General features: G+C 38.3%; 1 protein-coding gene across 4 annotated transcripts in view; it reads left to right on the top strand.

Annotated features, from left to right (window-relative positions):
• Positions 1–19,398, top strand: part of LOC114879646 (protein RUFY3) — a 178,669-nt gene that overhangs the window by 36,069 nt on the left and 123,202 nt on the right. For all 4 annotated transcript variants that reach the window (XR_003789940.2, XR_003789941.2, XM_029194747.2 and 1 more), the window contains exon 11: positions 13,116–13,361. Coding sequence is in view for 2 of the 4 variants with exons in the window: in XM_029194747.2 (XP_029050580.1) it covers positions 13,116–13,361 (246 nt within the window). In the remaining 2 variants the exon portion in view is untranslated. The remainder of the gene's footprint in view (positions 1–13,115; positions 13,362–19,398) is intronic.

Below are 19,398 nucleotides of genomic sequence, written 5' to 3'. Positions count from 1 at the left end.
TCATCAAAAACTTCCTTACATTCAGGATCATCCAAGTGAGAACGAACGGAACCCTCTCTAAACCAACCACCATACACAATGGAGTACCACAAGGTTTGGGAATCAGTGTTACGCTTTTCCTGATAGTAATCAACGACATTTTAAATAACACCAAGCCACCAATCCAAGGAACCCTGTTTGCGGACGATCTAACAATAACCTGCAGCGGGAAAAACTTAACCACTACCATTGAACTCCTACAGGGAAGCATAAACGACCTTCTGTCATGGTCCGAAAAATCAGGACTCAAATTTTCCCCCCAAAAAACAAAATACAGCATCTTTTCTAGAAAATGCAAGAGAATCATACTTTCCCCTATGCACCTTATACGAAATACTGAAATCGAAAAAATAGACAGCATTAGAATATTTGGACTCATCTTTGACCATAAGCTAACGTGGGTGCCACATATGAAATATCTAAAAACCACATGTACAAAAAAAATGAACATCATAAACGCTTTGGCAAATAATAGTTGGGGAGCCGATCAAGAGATTATCATACAAACCTACCAGGCACTAATTAGATCCAAACTCGACTACGGGTTAATTGTTTATAACTCGGCTAAATCCAATACCCTGAAAACAATCGACTTAATTCATAATGTCGCTCTAAGAATAGCTACTGGAAGTTACAGGACTAGCCCAATAAATAGCATACTATTTGAATCAAAAGAACCATCATTAGAACAAAAAAGGAGATGCCTAAGCCTAAAATACGTAGCCAAAATGTCTTCCACTCCAAATAATCCCACCTACAATAACATATTTACAAATAGATATACTCACCTACAAACTAGAAAACCCAAGTCTCCAAACCCAGTCTATGCAAGAAGTGCCAAATACGATAGTTTCACTGTGATCACATCGACACCAATCATTCCACGTGAATATAGGAAAACAACTCCCTGGACCTTAAAAATCTCAGAAACCAACGTCGACCTCGTAAAGCTCTCCAAAGATCAAATAAGCAGCACTGAATACAGATTTAACTTCCAACAACTATGCAACAAATATCCAAACCACCAAACGATATACACCGATGCATCAAAGACTGACCAGGAAGTCAGGGCCGCCATCGTCTGCAACAACACGACCAAAAAATTCTACCTTCCAATAGCCACATCCATTTTTACAGCAGAAGCTTGGGCAGTTCTTGAAGCCCTTAACCACATACGAAATAACAATTTCCAATTTTCCATCATCTTCAGATTCTATGAGCGTAATCATGGCAATAGCAAACGTAAATCGCGAAACCAAACATGAAGTCATCTTAAACATCCAATATACGTATATGGACCTCATCAATAACCATCAATAACGGTATAGAATTAACCCTAGCCTAGGTTCCATCTCACCAAGGTGTCAAAGGAAACGAGGCAGCCGACACAGCCGCCAAAGAAGCAATAGCACTTCCGCCAGATGACAACCGCAGCCAAGTCTTACACCGAAACCTTATTGTCGCATTACGTCATATCGAACAACAAACATGGAATAAAATATGGACCACCTCTAAGAAAATAAAAACACACGACGTTACCCAAAACTTCTACCAAACAATGCCTGGCAGCAACATCAAAGGAAAGACAGGATAATCATGACCAGGCTTAGAACAGGTCACTGCAAACTCACACACGATTACCTAATTAAAAAAACAGAATCACCAATGTGCACTGTCTGCAAGAAAATCATCACTACCAACCATCTACTATTTGAATGCAGAAGATACAACACCCAAAGACAAAAATATGGAATAACATCGACCGAAGTCTTAACGACACAGAAATACGTAGGAAATACCTTAAACTACCTAAAAGACATTAACATCTACCACTGCATATAACCGAAAGGAAACGAAGGAAACAGGTCCTAGTTGTCGCTAATGGTAGGTCGATGCGACGTAAAACCCGAAATAAAAAAAAATGTTAAAATTTTGGCAAGTAACGGTTTCTTGGATATTTATTGCTGTTACGGCAAATTACGGTGAAAGAGTTCGCTATGCGACAACGTAAACGTTCATGTTCGTGTGTGCGTCAGCTAGCGACCTTCGCTTACCTATTATTTCTGTCAACAGCACCACGCGGCCCGGCTACCATCCATATAATGGGTGAACTTAAAAATCAAACTTAATTGATTTCAATAATTTTGAATTATGATTTGCGTGGTCTGCCGTCTCACGGTGGCTGGAATATTAATTTAACCGAATTTATCTTAACTTAAACTACCGATTAAATTAAATATATTATAAAAATTCACATTTTGATAAACTTTTTCCTCTTATCTGCCTAGGTAAGATCAGGTTATATTAGATTAATATTCCGGCCGCCATTAGGTATACAATTTAAAATTATTGAAATAAGTTAAGTTTGATTTTTATGTTCACCTGTTATGTAGAGGGTTGCCAGGCCCGGTGCCATTGTTTATAAAAATATTACGCAAGCAACGGTCACATATACTGCTACAGCATACGTATAGGTAGAATTCACTGTAGTGGTAACGATATTTTTTCCGCGAATATCTTCGAAACTAAGTAAGTCCGACATATCGGTTAGCGGAAAAAAGATGTCTAAAATATCGAATTTTACAACATATTCAAAAATCATCGAAATCGAAGGGTAAGTGCCTTTTCTACAAGTTCATCAAGACTTCAAAATTTATACAGAAAAAAATAAAGAACTTCATATTTTGTGATTTAAACAGTTCTCTAATGTATATTCCGGGTATACTTCCGAAAGGCCTCATCACCCCAAGACAACCAAACTTCGGATTTATAGTAATTGAGGGACGAGAAATCGAATGAGACCATTTTCAGAACTGGCAAATAAACCGTTCTCGAGATATACAGGGTATTCTAAAAGTGCGGAAACCCTCTATTACCTCGATAAGAACCCATTTTCACAGAAAATGACTAACCTAACCCAGGTTAGGGTTAGGGTTAGGGTTAGGTTAGTCGTTTTGCGTGAAAATGCGTTCTTATCAAGATAATAGGGGGTTTCCGCACTTTTAGAATACCTTGTATATCTCGAGAACGGTTTATTTGCCAGTTCTGAAAATGGTCTCATTCGATTTCTCGTCCCTCAATTACTATAAATCCGAAGTTTGGTTTTCCTGGGGTGATGGGGCCTTTCGGAAGTTTCCCCTATATTCCTAATATATTTTCAGAAGCCATGATTTTGTTATATGTCCTCTTTTCTCACTTTTCGATTATATAAAATTTATGTAAATACTTCGATTAATAATACACAGAAAAATATAAAATCCAGTTGATTTTTTCCTGCTTGTCTATACACTCAATTTAAAGAGACGAGGCGCCGATCGACCTCAAAGGTACCACCGACAGTGTCGCCTCTCATATGTATGTACAATAAGTTGCATCGAAGTTGTCGCAGTGAAGTTGGCTACTCATTCACTAACACATTCACGCCGCGTCGTCGGCACCTCGCCCATCGGTTCACCGACGCGACGTGAATGTGTTAGTGCGCCAACTTCACTGCGACAATTCCGATGGAACTCAGTGTACACAGTAACCGAATTAGGGTGTACACTGAGTTGCATTGAACTTGTCGCAGTAAAGTTGGTTACAAATCGGCTCGCCAACGCTGCGTGAATGCGTTAGTGAATTTGTAGCCAACTTCACTGCGACAAGTTCAATGCAGCTCAGTGTACACTGTGTAACGTCCCAGCGGTACCCCAATTTAAGAATCAATCGTAATATTAAATCAAGTCGACAAGCATTTAGTCGGTAAGTCGGCCGATAAGATAGATCATCGATAAATTATCGATGTGCGACCACGTGTGCGCCAGCGCAATCCCGATGATCTCGCGGTAGGGTGAGAACCTAGAGTAGGGAGACCGCGTAGATTAAGGAGCAGGGGTACTCGGCCGTCACGTGATGGGGAATTCCAGAAACCAAAAGGAATTCCATATAGAAAAAAAGCGCTAAGTCAGCAGAATCTGACTATAAATAGAGGCGTGCAACGCGAAGAAAATCAGTTTTGGTTTCAACCATGCTCACGAGCAGATCTTCTCTGATTTCGGTCAAATACAGACAGCACTCTGGAAGTAGAGGAAAGATTGCGCTGAATTGTTTAGGCAAACTATAGAGCGCGAGAGTAGCTTTGTCCTTCTCTTTCAGTGGTGACGTACGAGACTTCGGATCTGTGGACACCCTACTCATGGTACGCAACGTGTTAATCAGGTGTTTCTACTAAGCCATACTCAAGTATAAAGAGCTAGCGAGGAGCGGAGCTCCTTGAAACGACCTATATTTACCACAGCTCTGGCCAGTCCAGAAACCGATTACGACCTGTAGGCAAAGTCCGCTCGTGTCTGAGGGTACCGTACAAGCCACTGAAATATAGTTAGCGTAGTTGGCAATTGTACAGAGTGTTGGCTGTATCAGTAGATTAAGCCGCGATATTATTACTAATTAATAATTACAAATTCTAATTTCATATACTAACTACTAATTCATATACTAATTACTAATCATATATTTTTCACTGTATTTCATTATCTAGGGCGTACTCATTATAATTTCTTACTGTATTCCACATTCTAGCCCGCACTTATTGTTATACTAACGATATTATACTCAGATCTAACAAATTCAATTAATAAGCACTTACCTATTTGAATCAATTATTAGTCTAGCACATTAATGTTTGGATTTTACTCCTCAACCGCACACCACACGAACCCATAATCCCAAATACTTAATACGAGTCGCCTTCTAAGGGAACCGCTCTCCCTATACGTCGGTGCAGTGACGTACCTATCTCTGGGTCGTTACAAGAGTGTACACTGAGTCCCATCGAAGTTGTCGCAGTGAAGTTGGCGCGCTAACGCCGCCGCGGCGTGAATGCGTTAGCGCGCCAACTTCACTGCGACAACCTCGATGGGACTGAGTGTACACCCTAACGCATTTGCGCCGCGTCGGTGAGTGAATGCGTGGCCAACTTCACTGCGACAAGTTCAATGCAACTCTGTGTACATACCTATTTTTTTGCGTTACAACGAATGTTTAAGGGGATAGACACGGATAATGCAGCGAGGTGACAATACCGGCAAACATGGGCCTAAAAAGGGGTCCGGGATTTTTCGCTTTTCGTCCTTATATGAGAATATTTGAGGCTGGGTGAGGGCTCATTCGAAAGAGCCATCTGGTAATGATTGAACGAGATTTTGATAATATCTAATAATATGAGTATCCAAAGTAGAGGAAAAATCGAGAAAATACATCCGCAGAATCCAAGGTATTTTTAGGTCACTAAAAGAGTTTTTTGACTCAAATGATGACCAGAGCGCGCTGCACTGAACCTTTCTCTTTCGAATGAGCCCTCACCCATCCTCAAATATTCTCATATAAGGACAAAATGCGAAAAATCGCGATTGCATTCTCACAGACGAGTTCCGCCATTACAGTAAAACCTGGATAAATGCAACGAAAGAATGCTTGGATAAGTGCAACATCGCTATCCCCTCCACTTGGGGGGATCCCCCTAGGCGAACCGAGCCGCTCGACGAGGAAATCGTGTAATATGATCCGACCGTAATATCGGTGTGACTAATACTAATTGAACGATAAAACTTTTTTATTTTTAACTTTTTCTTAATGAAACTTTTACTAACGCATTTGTGAGATTTTTCTGATTAAAATGACACCAAACATGATATAGTTTGAATTATATTTATAAACAATAGTAATAGAATAAATAACATAGAATTGACACCACGACTGAATATAAATGATGTCGGCTGAATACAAAAGATGTGTACGGACACAGAATGGGCATGTCGGCTGAATAGAAAACATGTGTACGGACACAGAGTCGGCATGTCGGCTGAATAGAAAACATGTGTACAGACGCAGAATCGACACCTCGCTTGGATAAATGCAACATTAAATGCCCGGAATCGACACCTCGCTTGGATAAATGCAACATTAAATGCCCAGAATCGACACCTCGCTTGGATACATGCAACATTAAATGCCCAGAATCGCCACCGTGCTTGGATAAATGAAATCTTTGAAACCAGAGCCAACACCGCGACTGGTTTTGATTTCGATCTCTGTTGCTTTTTGCCAACCTTTAACATCAATTTTAGCAAGTAATTATAATTGAAACTATATCGTGTTTGGTACCATTTTAATCAGAAAAATTTCACCAATGTGTTAGTAAAAGTTTCAATAAAAAAAAGTCAAAAATAAAAAAGTTTTATACTTCAATTAGTATTAGATACGTTTCGGCTCTTTCCTTTGATCATCGGACCTCTCTCTTTTCGCCACTGTCTGTCTCTTTCTACGTTCACGCTTGGCTGGTCGTCGCGTGTAAACCGAGATTCGACACCTCGCTTGGTTTTACTGTATCTGGATACTACAGAGTGACAAATTTAGTTCAGCTAGTAGTTATAAGGTGGCGTTTAAGTAGAAAGGCACACTCGAACTGTGCTGCGAAGGCAAGCGAAAAAGGCAACAACGCCCGAACGCTGAGTGAGACGCACTACAGTTATGCTGTTCTTCTCTCATTCTGAATGTTGAGATTGTCCCTTTTCGCTAAGATTTGACTGCCGCCCGCCTGGATTTTTCACAGCGCCCCATAACAAACCTCGCCCGATTCAAACTATATTGTGTTTGGTATCATTTTAATCAGAAAAATTTCACCAATGCGCTAGTAAAAGTTTCAGTAAAAAAAAATAAAAAATAAAAAAGTTTTATAATTGAATTAGTATTAGTCACACCGATACGTTTCGGCTCTTTCCTTTGAACATTGAACTCTCTCTCTCTCCTCCACTGTCTGTCCCTTTTTACGTTCACGCTTGGCTGGTCGTCGCATGTAATCCGAGATTCGACACCTCGACTGGATGTATGCAACGTCTGGTTCCCAATCTCTGTTGCATATACAGGATTGCCTCGTAATAAGCAATACGCTCGGGTCTGGCCAGTTGCTTATTACGGATCAGGTATGCTATTCGGCTCGACTTTGTTCTCGAAACGGGACGATAGAGAACACGAGGAGCAAGTGAGATCATAAAGTAATCGGCCGAGCAAGGATGTTAATTTTTGAACAAAGATAAAATATAGCATGCCCTCTCATTCTCGCACTATTTCGCTTATTTCAAGGCAAATATGCTAGACTGAGAAAGCATTATATATATTCCATCCTTCTTCTATTAACCGATGTCACTGCTCAGTCAAGCCTGACAATTTATTACCCAAAACATCGGCTTCTCGCATTCACGGACCTCTCACTCATTTCTCGGACCTCTCACTTACAATTAGCGGGCGACATTAAACGAAAAGGTGGGGATAGAGATTTGCTTATTTCGAGCCAGAAAACTGTTGCTTATTACGGATCAATACTGTAGTACCATAGTATTTTTTATGCAGAATGTTTCAAGGAGCTGACACAAGCAAAAAAAAATGCAATTCCATTTAAATAAAAAGTGGATTTGCATTTTTTGAGTGCATCGTTGCATTCACGAAGAAAATGAAGTCATAGAAAAATAAACATCATCATACCATTGAACTTTTACTTGTAGGAAAGATGGTATAACCGTATGTTATTTTGTTAGTTTTATACTTTTAAAAGTCATTTAGCTTAGATATTTGTAGATGGACAAGGATTTTATTTAGTAAGAACACGTGAGGTCCTCTGTTCTTTTTACCATGATAGTGATCAGATAAAAAAAAAACTTTTATTTCCGTTTCCGTAGTATACAGCAGTTCAACCAACTGTGAATATAGAAAAGGGCTTTAATGTTGCCAACTTAACACACCCCTTCAATCATAAAGCGTTTTTCTTATTAAATGAACATTATTTTTTTTTTTTTAAAGAGTATTGAGTATATGACACTTATTTGTAGTATCCTAAAATTAAGAAGAAAATTGTAACAGAGAATAAAGTGTTAATAAGTATATAACGATAGAATATTTAAGTGCATAATATAAAAAATATAAAATATAAAATAGGAACAGTATCACGCTTAACATATAAGGTGCATGATTATCAGACTTGTATTAACATGGCATCTCTGAATTCTTGGAACTTGATGCGCTGAAGTGGCTTTGTAAAAATGTCTGCCACGTTATTTTCTGAAGGGCAGTATTTTATCTTGAACCACCCTTGGTTCAATTCAACTGAGATGAAATGATATTTTATATCAATGTGATGACTGTTTGAGGATAGTTGACCAGACTTGATCATCTTGATGGAGCTCTCATTGTCAGCATGTAGGGTGACCTCTATTTTGTTGTCAATAAGTTCCTCAATAAGAGTCTTCAAATACTTCAGTTCTGCACAACATTGTGCAGCTGCAACATATTCGGCCTCCGTTGAGGATTTGGCAACGCTCCTTTGTTTCTTTGAGCTCCAATTAACTGGTCCGTTACTATAGATTATTATGTAGCCTGATGTGCTCTTTTTATCCTTTATATCACCTGCAAAATCAGCATCGCAATACGCGTGCAAATGTAGAATGTCTTCTTTCTTCTTTGCTGAGTACACGATGCCATAATCTGCGGTGCTTTTCAAATATTTTATAGTCCTCTTGACATTCATCACATCCTTGGCAGTTGGGTTATTCATAAATCTGCTTTCGTATCTTACTGCAAAGCTAACATCCGGTCTAGTCCTGCACGAGGCATACAGCAGGCTTCCCATTGCCTCTCTGTAAGGAAAGTTTTTATTTGTTTGATTTTCCTCTTCCTCTTTCTTTGACTTCTCTTCTTTGGTTTTGTTCTTTTCTTCTTTAGTAATGGGGGTGTCTTTATTTTTGCCATCTTGTAGACCAAACCTTTCAGCTACTTGGTTGATGTAGGTTGTTTGGTGGAGTGTACATCCATTTTCTTCCTTTTTAATTTTCATGCCCAAATAGTATTTTAGTTTGTAACTCACAGTCATTTCAAATTGTTTTCCCATTTTAAACAGAATGTTTCTGATTTCCGTCGGATCTTCACCAAAAATTGCTCCGTCGTCAACATGAATTGCAATATAGAGGGTTTTCTTTCCTTTTGGATTTCTGGAAACACATTTGTCTGACTTTATCTGTACTAGACCTTCTTTCTTCAGAAATTCAGTCAGTTTCTTGTACCACTGGAGAGGGGCTTGTCTTAATCCGTAGATTGCCTTTTGTAATAGGCACACCTTTCCGGGATGGTCGTAGCCTTCAGGGAGTTGCATAAAAATTTCTTCGTTTAACTCACCATGTAAGAAGGCGGACCTGATGTCAAAAGTACAGAATTCTAGATTTCTCATGGCACTGACAGCCAGAAGTACTCTGAGTGATGTGATCTTTACAACAGCGCTGTAGGTATCCTTGAAGTCCAGCTGGTATTTATTCTGCTGACATCCCTTGGCAACAAGTCTCGCTCTGTATCTTCCATCTTCTTTTTTTTTTAAATACCCATCTGCTTTTAATAATTTGTTTTTTTATGGCATATTTCTCATCCACAAGTCTCCCATGTTTTATTTTTCTCCAGGCATTCTTTTTCTTCTTTAATTGCCTCTAGCCAGTCCTTCTTTTCTGGACTGTTGAGACAGTCTTCATATGTCAGTAGAGCTTCCTCATCACTGATATTATCCAAGTCCAGAACATAATCATTCAGTCTTTGTGGTGGTCTTCTCTCTCGTGGAGGTGCCCTCTGTTGATTTGTTTGTATTTCTTGTTGCTCATCTTCTTCTTCACTTTCTATTTGTTGATTTTCTTCACTTTCTTGCTCTTCATCATCAGTGAGATTTTCATCTTCACTGGTATTTTCATTTTCTTCAGGAATGTCTTCTATTCTAATGGTATCTTGATTTTTACAATATCTTTCGTCTGGTACACCCATTGGAACAATGTCCCTTGACGTATAAATTTTTCTTTCTATGGGATCCCAGATTCTATACCCAGCAGGTACATACCCAATGAAGATCCCTTCCTGGCTTCTTTCTTCAAGTTTTTTTAGATGTCCCAGATTTCTTGCATAGATTCTTGATCCAAAGATTTGGAGTCTTGCAAGATCTGGTTTACTACCTGTCCATTTTTCTGCTGGTGTAGTATCAATGGTGGTTGTCGGGGTTCTGTTTTGAAGGTATGCGGCAACTAGTATTGCTTCACCCCACATTTCATTATTTATTCCAGTGTCAAACAGTAGTGCCCTGGTCTTATTAGTAAGGGTGCGTACCATCCGTTCTGCCTTACCGTTCAGTTGAGATGAGTGTGAGATGGTATAGTCAATCTGTATTTCTTTTTGTCTGCACCAGTTCTTGAAAGTTTCACTTCTGAACTCTCCACCATTATCACATCTTATAACAGAAATCCTTTTGTCATTGAAGTGAGCTTCTGCTTCATTTACATATTCTCGAAGAAAGCCTTCAGCTTCAACCTTAAATTCAAGAAGAAACACCTTTACAAAATGAGTGTAGTCGTCAATACATACCATGAAGTATTCTTTATTGTTGTGCGTTGGCGGAGATATTTTTCCACACAAATCAACATGAATTAATTCGAGGGGTCTTGATGCCCTTCGTCTTTCAGTGTTGAAAGGGTTTCTAACTTGCTTTGCTTTAGTACACACTTCACATTTTAGGTCTTCCTTGCACTTCCTTAGTTCGTTTGATGCTCCTGTACACAGATCAGGAATTTTTTTGAGGTTATGAAAACTCACATGCCCAAGTTTCCTGTGCCATTCTGTGATGTCATCAGATTTATTGGTTGCCAGGGCTTCAGCATTATTCCTCACAATGTCCACCATATATAGGCCATTTTGTGTTTTTATTCCATGCAGAATAACTTCAGACTGTTTATTTATAATTTCCACCTTATCCTTAGTAAACAGAACTTTGTTTCCATGTTCTGTCATTGCATGTACTGACAGGAGGTTTCTTGACAGTTCAGGAGCATAAGTTACATTATTAAAAATAATATTATCAGTCTCAATTTTACCTTCTGTGGTAGAGATCATTGTATTTCCTTTCTTTGCCACTTTTATAGTGACTGGATCAGTCTCCCATTTCTCAGTCAGATTTTCTTCATTGTCAGTCATATGTGCTGTGCACGCACTGTCGACACAGAATGGATTTATTTGTGTCTTTATGTGTTCTGCATGGAAACATACTCTTTCACTTTCAGTTTCTGCAATGCAGTTGTCCTTATGTTTTTTACTTTCTTGTTTCCTTTCTTCATGATCTTTCCTCCATCTGCAGTATTTTTCAGGATGGTTTGTTCTAGTGCACCACTTGCAGGCAGGATAGTCATTTCTAAATTCATATTTTTTACTGAAGCAATTTTCCTCTTTGTGGTTTGTTCTTTTACAGATGCCACAGGGTTTTTGCTTAAAGTTTTGGTTTGATTTGACACCTTGCTTGTTTTTTATTCTTTTTTCCGTATTGAAGGCCACAGTCGGTTCTTCTTTCTTGAGTCTTTCTTCTTCGATGCACAGTTTGGCTTGTAGATTCTCAATATTTTTCTCCGTAGGTGGCATACAGTTCCAAGCAGTTGGAAAATGCTTGTACGAATCAGGTAGAGACAACAATATTTTTGTAATTACCATGTCGTCACTGACATTTTCTTCTGCAGTTATTAATCTGAAAGCCATGTTTCTTATGGAGCTCAGATTCTGCATAAGATTCACGTTCTTGTTCCATTTGAAGTTGAGAAACTCGGTCATCAATTGTTGTTTGGTTTGAGCCGTATCTCTTTTATAAATTTTCTTGAGCGCGTCGAACATGTCCTTCGAGGTCTTCTTAGTTAGAATATGAACTTTTATTGCTGGGTCTATGGTTCTTAATATGAATCCTCTTGCCTTTGCATCCTTTGTTTTCCATTCCTTTTTAACCTTTTCAGATGCATCGGGGTTTAGAGTATCATTGCCGTCGACTATTTCCAGCAGATTTCTGCCCTCAAAAAGGGTTTCTATTTCAAGTTCTCACATGGGATATGTAGCATGGTTTTTTAATTTTTGGATACTAATTATCTCAGACTCTTCGGCCATGGCGTCACTTATTGCACACACTTTGCACTTTTTTTTAAAATTATATCTCTTTTAGTTTAGTGGAACTGGTTCGAAATCTGGGCCCATAACCTGTTATTTTGTTAGTTTTATACTTTTAAAAGTCATTTAGCTTAGATATTTGTAGATGGACAAGGATTTTATTTAGTATTTATTTAGTATTCTAATTTACGTAGTAATTAGAAAAACAAAAGCGCATGGGCCTCGTTGCACGCTGCAAGCGCAGCGTGGCAAGAAGAATGGTGGTGGGAGGCAGAGCGCCGGGAAACGCTTTCTCCAACAATTTTTCAGCAGCGAGTGGTGCTACGGTGCGCTATATAAAATCCGCACGTTTGGTCAGTCAGAATTTATCGAAGCGGGACAATTCTATCATTTGGGTTGAAAGAAGGATAGCATGATCACCGTACATCTCACTCTAAACACGCGCCAATGTTTCGTTTTCGTTCTTCAGGCGTATCGTCGCGTTGCCTCTGGCGAGATGAGCGTTTGAATGTGTTTGAGGCGCTGTTGCCTTCCTAGATCGTGTTGCGCGCACGCTAGCTGAGAATTAAACCTTTCAAGTTCGTAACAAAACACGCAAGTGGCTCCACCAGGCCCAACGAAAAAACTGCTGCAATACCGACGTCTCGAATCGAAGAGGTCACGTGCTGTGTCCACCCCCTTAAGGGCATAGGACTCCTTGTGCCATGACCTGTATGCGTGCACTCACACAATAAACGGAAAGCATGCATATATACGCCATGCGTGAGAGAGACACTCGATTTCGTACATTCCATTTTTCGTCTCGATAATAGCATAAATGAAATTTTCGCGGGTACAGCATACACGGGCCGACTTCGCTACAGGTCGGTCACAGATGCGGCAACACCGCAACAGAACTCTCAAATGATGTGATTTGGCAACTATGCCACCTTACTTTCGTTTCTTATTCTGCATAATGACGTTAGATGTCACACCGTCAAATGTCTAATTTCTCAATTATGTGTTTTCACGATTGCCCAATTCTTTCCAATGGCGCTTACATCGATTCGGAGGAGGCCTTGAAGGAGTCTGTGCCCTTAATATCTGGTTTGCTGTTTCAGAAATATCTGGCGCTACAGGAGGAGCATTACGCATTAAAGGAGATATGTAGTGAGCAAGAACGAACTCTGGAGGAACTTGGGGGACAATTGAGCGCGGCCAAATTGGTAGCCGTCGAATTACGCGAGGCCGCTGACAACGCTCAACAGCAGCAACAGCAGCAAGATGGCGCAGCAACGTGGGCGAACGATCGTCTGGTCAGCCATTGCAAAAGCTGCAACCGTGAGTTCAACATCACTCGTCGCAAGGTAATCAAACTTTTTAATTACCCCCATACCTTCTACCTCGGCTCCACCGCGTCTTTCACTCAGTCTCGTGCAGAGACTCGACTGAAAAGCTTCCGTGGCGCACTTAATCGTTCAATTATCCTTGCCACCCTGAAAATTACTAGTTTTACGGTCCAGATTTCTCCGACTCGGCTGTTTAAATTGCTCGCGATTCAAGCTCGTATGCCTTGAACGATGCTGACGGTGTTGAGAGGTTTTAACGTCACGTAATTACGCCTCTTCGACCTCGTCCACCTAGCTTAAAGGTCGGAATCGCGTGCGTCAGTGAGCAGTTTGATGCATGACAGTTCTGTTATTAGAGATAACACACCGTATCAGCATTAAAGCTCGCAATTACAAGCGGTTAGTTTCTCGTTTGTTCGTGTTCTGTTCTTGCCGGATGTCAGAATAATTGAAGAGATCCTTAAGGAAATTTCAGATTAGATTTTTGTTGAGAGTGTGATACATTTCTATATATTATATTCTTATTTTCGTTAAGTGCTGCCCTCACAGGAGAGTGGTAGTATAGCGCGTTAGTGAGAACAATATACGCAGTTCTGTTATAGATATGGTCGCGCGCGAACCACAGTTTAATTTACTTAACCTTTATATTTTCATCCTAAATAAATATTATATTCACAACAATTTTATCGTTTCTTTATTAGTGTTTTTTTATAATGTATTATTGTTTGCATTATTGACCCTTTGTTGCATTGTTTTACAAATATATTACATAAAATAATATGCTATGAGATACTTGTATTTTATCAAATATAAAGGAATCACATTGTGAGAGTTGAAGAATAATTTGAAAAATTATGCAACCAAGGGTTAGTTACTTTTTACAAGTTCATTACATTATTTATTTTTATAATCTTAAAAAGGAAAACTTTTTTTGAAAATCTTCTTTAATACTTTTAATACTGCAACAATTATATTGTTCGACAGCTGTATAAACTTGTAATATTCAATGCACTGTGCTGACAGATTTTTATATGCCTAATACGAATTTGAAAATCGTTTCGCATTGGTGTTTTTAGTTATTGAGACAGTAAGTTTCGAAAACAAAATTGTAAATTTTCTATTTTAAAAATGTTTTGCGCTTAAAGTTATTCGATTGCTTTTTATGACAATTATCCTATGAATTCTTCCAAATAAAATTAAACAATTTGTTAATGTTTTTCTCGGAAACAGTAAGTATGAAAAAAAGTGATACTGTTTTCTTTATAAGCAACGTGTCGATGCATATAAATCTTTCATCTTTACCCTCCTTTTTGGGGAAAGTAAGTAGGTGACTATATTTTAAATGGTGTATATATTTTAACGTATATCGAAACGAATTCAACGATGTACCATATGATAATCTTCTGATCCACCCAAGGACAACAAAAAAAAGAAATATTTTGAATTTCGTATTACTGTACTTATTGGTATTTCTTATTGATATATTTACATTTCCTGTTCAGTATAAGTTACATTAGCGAGAAAGCACTTTTGGTGGTTTCATGTTATAATTAGATTTGTGTTATTAGTGTTAGAGTGTTTACTGCTATTACACGGTGTACAGAATTATTTCAGTATTATTTCACAAACCGTTCACTGAAATTTATTGTTAGTGCGATGTATCATTATTCGGGAGAAAAGAAGATAGATATGACGTCTACAACGCAGATTTAATCATAACATAAAACCACCAAAAGTACTTACCAACTAACGTAAGTTGTATTAAACACGAAATGTAAGTATATCAGTACTAAGAAATAGTGCTAAGTATAGTAATATACGGAAGATTTAAGGGGGTAGACACGGCACGTGACGTCACCGATTCGGGACGTCGGTATTGCAACAGTTTTTTTGTTGGGCCTGGTGGAGTCACTTGCATGTTTTGTTACGAACTTGAAAGGTTCAATTCTCAGCTTGCGTGCGCGCAACACGATCTAGGAAGGCAACAGCGCCTCAAGTATTTTTACAAACACAGTCAAACGCTCATCTCGCCACAGGCATCGCGACGATACGCCTAAAGAACGAAAGCGAAACATTGGCGCGTGTTTAGAGTGAGATGTACGGTGATCATGCTATCCTTCTTTGAACCTAAATGATAGAATTGTCCCGCTCCGGTAAATTCTGACTGACTGAACGCGTGGATTTTATATAGCGCACCGTAGCACCCCTCGCTGCTGAAAAATATATGCCTACTCTGAAGAAACGAAGGAACGTGCAATCTGAGAATTTATTTAGAAAAAGTTATTAGCTTCTTTAAATAAATGTTTTTTAATTCATAAAAGCATACAGGGTGCGTCTCGCAATTGGGACGGGTTATATCTTGAATTTGGTAAGAGATAGGAAAAAGCTGTTCATGTAAAAGTTCAATGGTATGATAATGTTTATTTTTCTATGACTTTATTTTTTTCGTGAATGCAACGATGCATTAAAAAAATGCAGATGCACTTTTTGTTTAAATAGAATTGCATTTCTTTCTTTACTCGTATCAACTCCTTGGAAAATTCGGGATAAAAAAGTAGTATTAGAACTAATAAATGGAGAGGCCTCGGCTCCTTCTCTCCTTCTCTCCCCTCACTACTATTCCCTCTCACTATTACCTATCACCTATATCTAACAGTACAATGTTTATAAAACTAATATTTCATGAGATCTCATATTTTTAATAAGTCATACCATTCAACTTTTACATCAGTAGCTTTTTCCTATCTCTTACCAAAAAGATATACTTCGTCCCAATTGCGTGACGCTTGTATTTCCAAAAACTTATAATAACTTTGTTTTTCGAAACTAATAAAAAATACAAAGGAGTGTTAGTCAATATTCTGAGTGAATGTAAATAATTTTAATAAATAAATATCTCATATACAACTTATGTATGTAAACATTTACAGAATTGTTGCAAAGAGGAGATATATTCTTCTCTTGTTATACCTCCACTTTGAGCAAGGTTTGTTATGGGGCGCTGTGAAAAATCCAGGCGGGCGTCAGTCAAAACTTAGCGAAAAGGGACGATCTCAACATTCAGAATGAGAGAAGGACAGCATGACTGTAGTGCGTCTCACTCAGCATTCGGGCGATGTTGCCTTTTTCGCTTACCTTCGCAGCACAGTTCGAGTGACGTAATCAAGCTAACGCTTGATTCTGACTACGATTCCAAATCGACAGCCTTCCTAGTTAGACGCCACCGTATAACTACTAGCTGAACTGAATTTGTCACATGACTTGCTCTGTATTATCCACAAAATGGCGGCACTGGTCTGTGAGAATGCTTTTATGGGCATCCGTTATTCATCCTTATTTGGCAACAAATGAAGAGAAAATAGATCTTAATTTGCAGGTAAGGGTTGTGGCTAGAGGGCTGCACTCATGATTTTAATCACAGCACTCTTTTAGTGGCCTAAAAATGCTTCGATTCCGCGACTGCATTTTGTCGATTTTTTATCTCTACTTTGGACGCTTATATTACTAAACATCAACATAATCCCACTGAAACATGAGTTCAACGGTGTGCATTGGACCTTCCTCTTTCGAATAAGCCCTCACCCAGCCCCAAATGTTCTCATACAAGGACGAATAACGGAAGCGCGTAAACCCATGTTTAGACCCATTTTTGCCGGTAATGTCAACGCGCTACTATTACCCGTGTCTACCCCCTTAAATGCATCATTACGTTGCCTATAAAAAACAATATCACTTTTCTTCATACGTATCTACTATTTACGGGAAAAAACGCTGGCTAGTAATTCTCTGAACATGTTGTAAAAACTAATCGGGTTTGGCGGCCTTTAAAGGCAACTAATCCAGACGAGCTTGTCGGTATTTGAATCAAACCAAATTGATATTTCATATTATGTATAGGGGAAGGTGGGGCAAGACGGGGTAGTGAAGGTTTATTAATGAATAAAACACCGGTTTTTCCAATTAATGAATCCACTTTAATTTTGTATTATTCTTTGATAACACTGTCCAACAAATTTAAACTTTTTTTCTGTTTTCCAATAACCATTGGGTGATCGTTGTAGAGCTCCTCGTCCTGAACCTGAATCCGAAAACCGAATTGCTCCATCACCCTCTGTTTTCGAAAAACACGTGTTTTGGGGGGAAAATGAACTATTACGCTGAAACTAAAAATGCTAGAACATTCGCATTGGTCTTAAAAGATAGAGGAGAGTTTCCCGAATATATTGATACATAGTTATTATATTACGTGATTCTGAATAGATGTAAATGGCGATGAAAGTTTAATAAAATAATTTTTAACAAAAAAAAATCCGATTTCGAAATGCACTAAAAAGTATGAAATAATTTCTATTTCATTTATACCAGTATTCCACAGCTATTAATAAAATCTACTTAATCGTTAAATAGGATACTAAATACATTTCAACCTTTTCGGAAGCAGCGCAAAATTAAAAATACCTGAATATACACTCCTGACAATAACGATTTGATTGCGGTACGGCAAACTTGATAAATAATACATCGTAAGTAACGGAACGTTATAGGTACGGCTGAAAAGATTTATAATTATAACGATTGTATTAGAAGTTGACAGGACTTTTGATGTACATGTAGTTAATTCGCATTGTTAACTTGAAATTATCAAATGGGTCATTCGGTAACCGGCGTGTCATCGGTTGCCAATCCTTGAACTGGGATCTTCCGAGTAGAAGAACAATTTTTAATTTTCGCCTCTTTCGAAAGGGTGGAAATGTATTTAGTATCCTATTTAACGATTAAGTAGATTCTATTAATAGCTGTGGAATACTGGTATAAATGAAATAGAAATTATTTCACACTTTTTAGTGCATTTCGAAGTCGGATTTTTTTTTGTTAAAAATTATTTTACTTCACACTTTTTAGTGGAAAGAGCAGTATTCGAAGGATACCGTATTAGCAACCAATTGGTAAAGAAACTGACGAAGTTTACTTGCAGGGACAACTTTGAAAAATCGCGATCGGTATATTCCTTGGAGGGTAACCCTAAAGAATAGGCTTTTCATTATAATAACAATAGTTATTAACAATAAGAAGTTACATAAATTTTGGGAAATGGAATCATCGTGGAATGATCTACGAAATGTGAAAACTTTCATCGCAATCGGTGCATTCCTTGAACCAGAACGTATTTTGCAATAATGAAAATCGTTCGAAATAAGAAAATGCGAAATGTTTTTATAACGGGACCAATCGGGAGACATCCTACAAGACGCAAAAGATTTCATTCCGATTGGTCCATCCGTCTCGGAGTAATCAGCGAACGTACATTTAGAAAAAAAGTCGTTAGGAATAAAAAAATGCAAAATATTTTTTTTACGGGACCAATGGGGAGTTGTACTGTACTAAGATGCAAACAGTTTCATTCCGATTGGTCCATCCGTCTTAGAATAATTGGTGAATATACACCACACGTACATGAAATAGTACGTTTTTTTGCAATAAAAACCGTTCGGAATGAAAAATTATAGAATGTTTTTTAACGGGACCAATCGGGAGACATACTTTAGAAGATGCAAAAGGTTTCGTTCCAATTGGTCCATCCGTCTCGGAATATCTCGAAAACTAAAGGTTTCCGTTAATTATGCATAATGAAAAAGATGTTCAGAATCATGCCCCCGACAATATATTAAAGGATTATTGAAGTCATTGTATGTTGAGATTAGAAACTTCCCGTTTTTTTGCAATGAAAACTGTTCGGAATAAAAAATGCGAAATGTTTTTATAACGGGACCAATCGGAAGACATATCCTACAAGATGCAAAAGGTTTCGTTCCAATTGGTCCATCCGTCTTGGAGTAATCGGTGAACAAAGCCAGAAAAAAAAAAGAAAATATACTGATCGAATTGAGTATCCTCCTTCTTTTCGAAGTCGGATACAAATTATGAAGAACAGCTGATCTCCAGACGAGATCATTGAACCCACTCAACCACATGGTCACTATCACCTTTCATAGAATTTTCTTTCAGGTAAATAAACATTTTTATTCACTGGCCCTCTCTTTGCTGGATTTCCTGT

This window comes from Osmia bicornis, chromosome 7 (genome assembly GCF_907164935.1).
Source record: "Osmia bicornis bicornis chromosome 7, iOsmBic2.1, whole genome shotgun sequence".
Classification (NCBI taxonomy): domain Eukaryota; kingdom Metazoa; phylum Arthropoda; class Insecta; order Hymenoptera; family Megachilidae; genus Osmia; species Osmia bicornis.
Note: the sequence above shows the minus strand (reverse complement) of the source record. Positions and strands in the feature narration are given on the sequence as shown.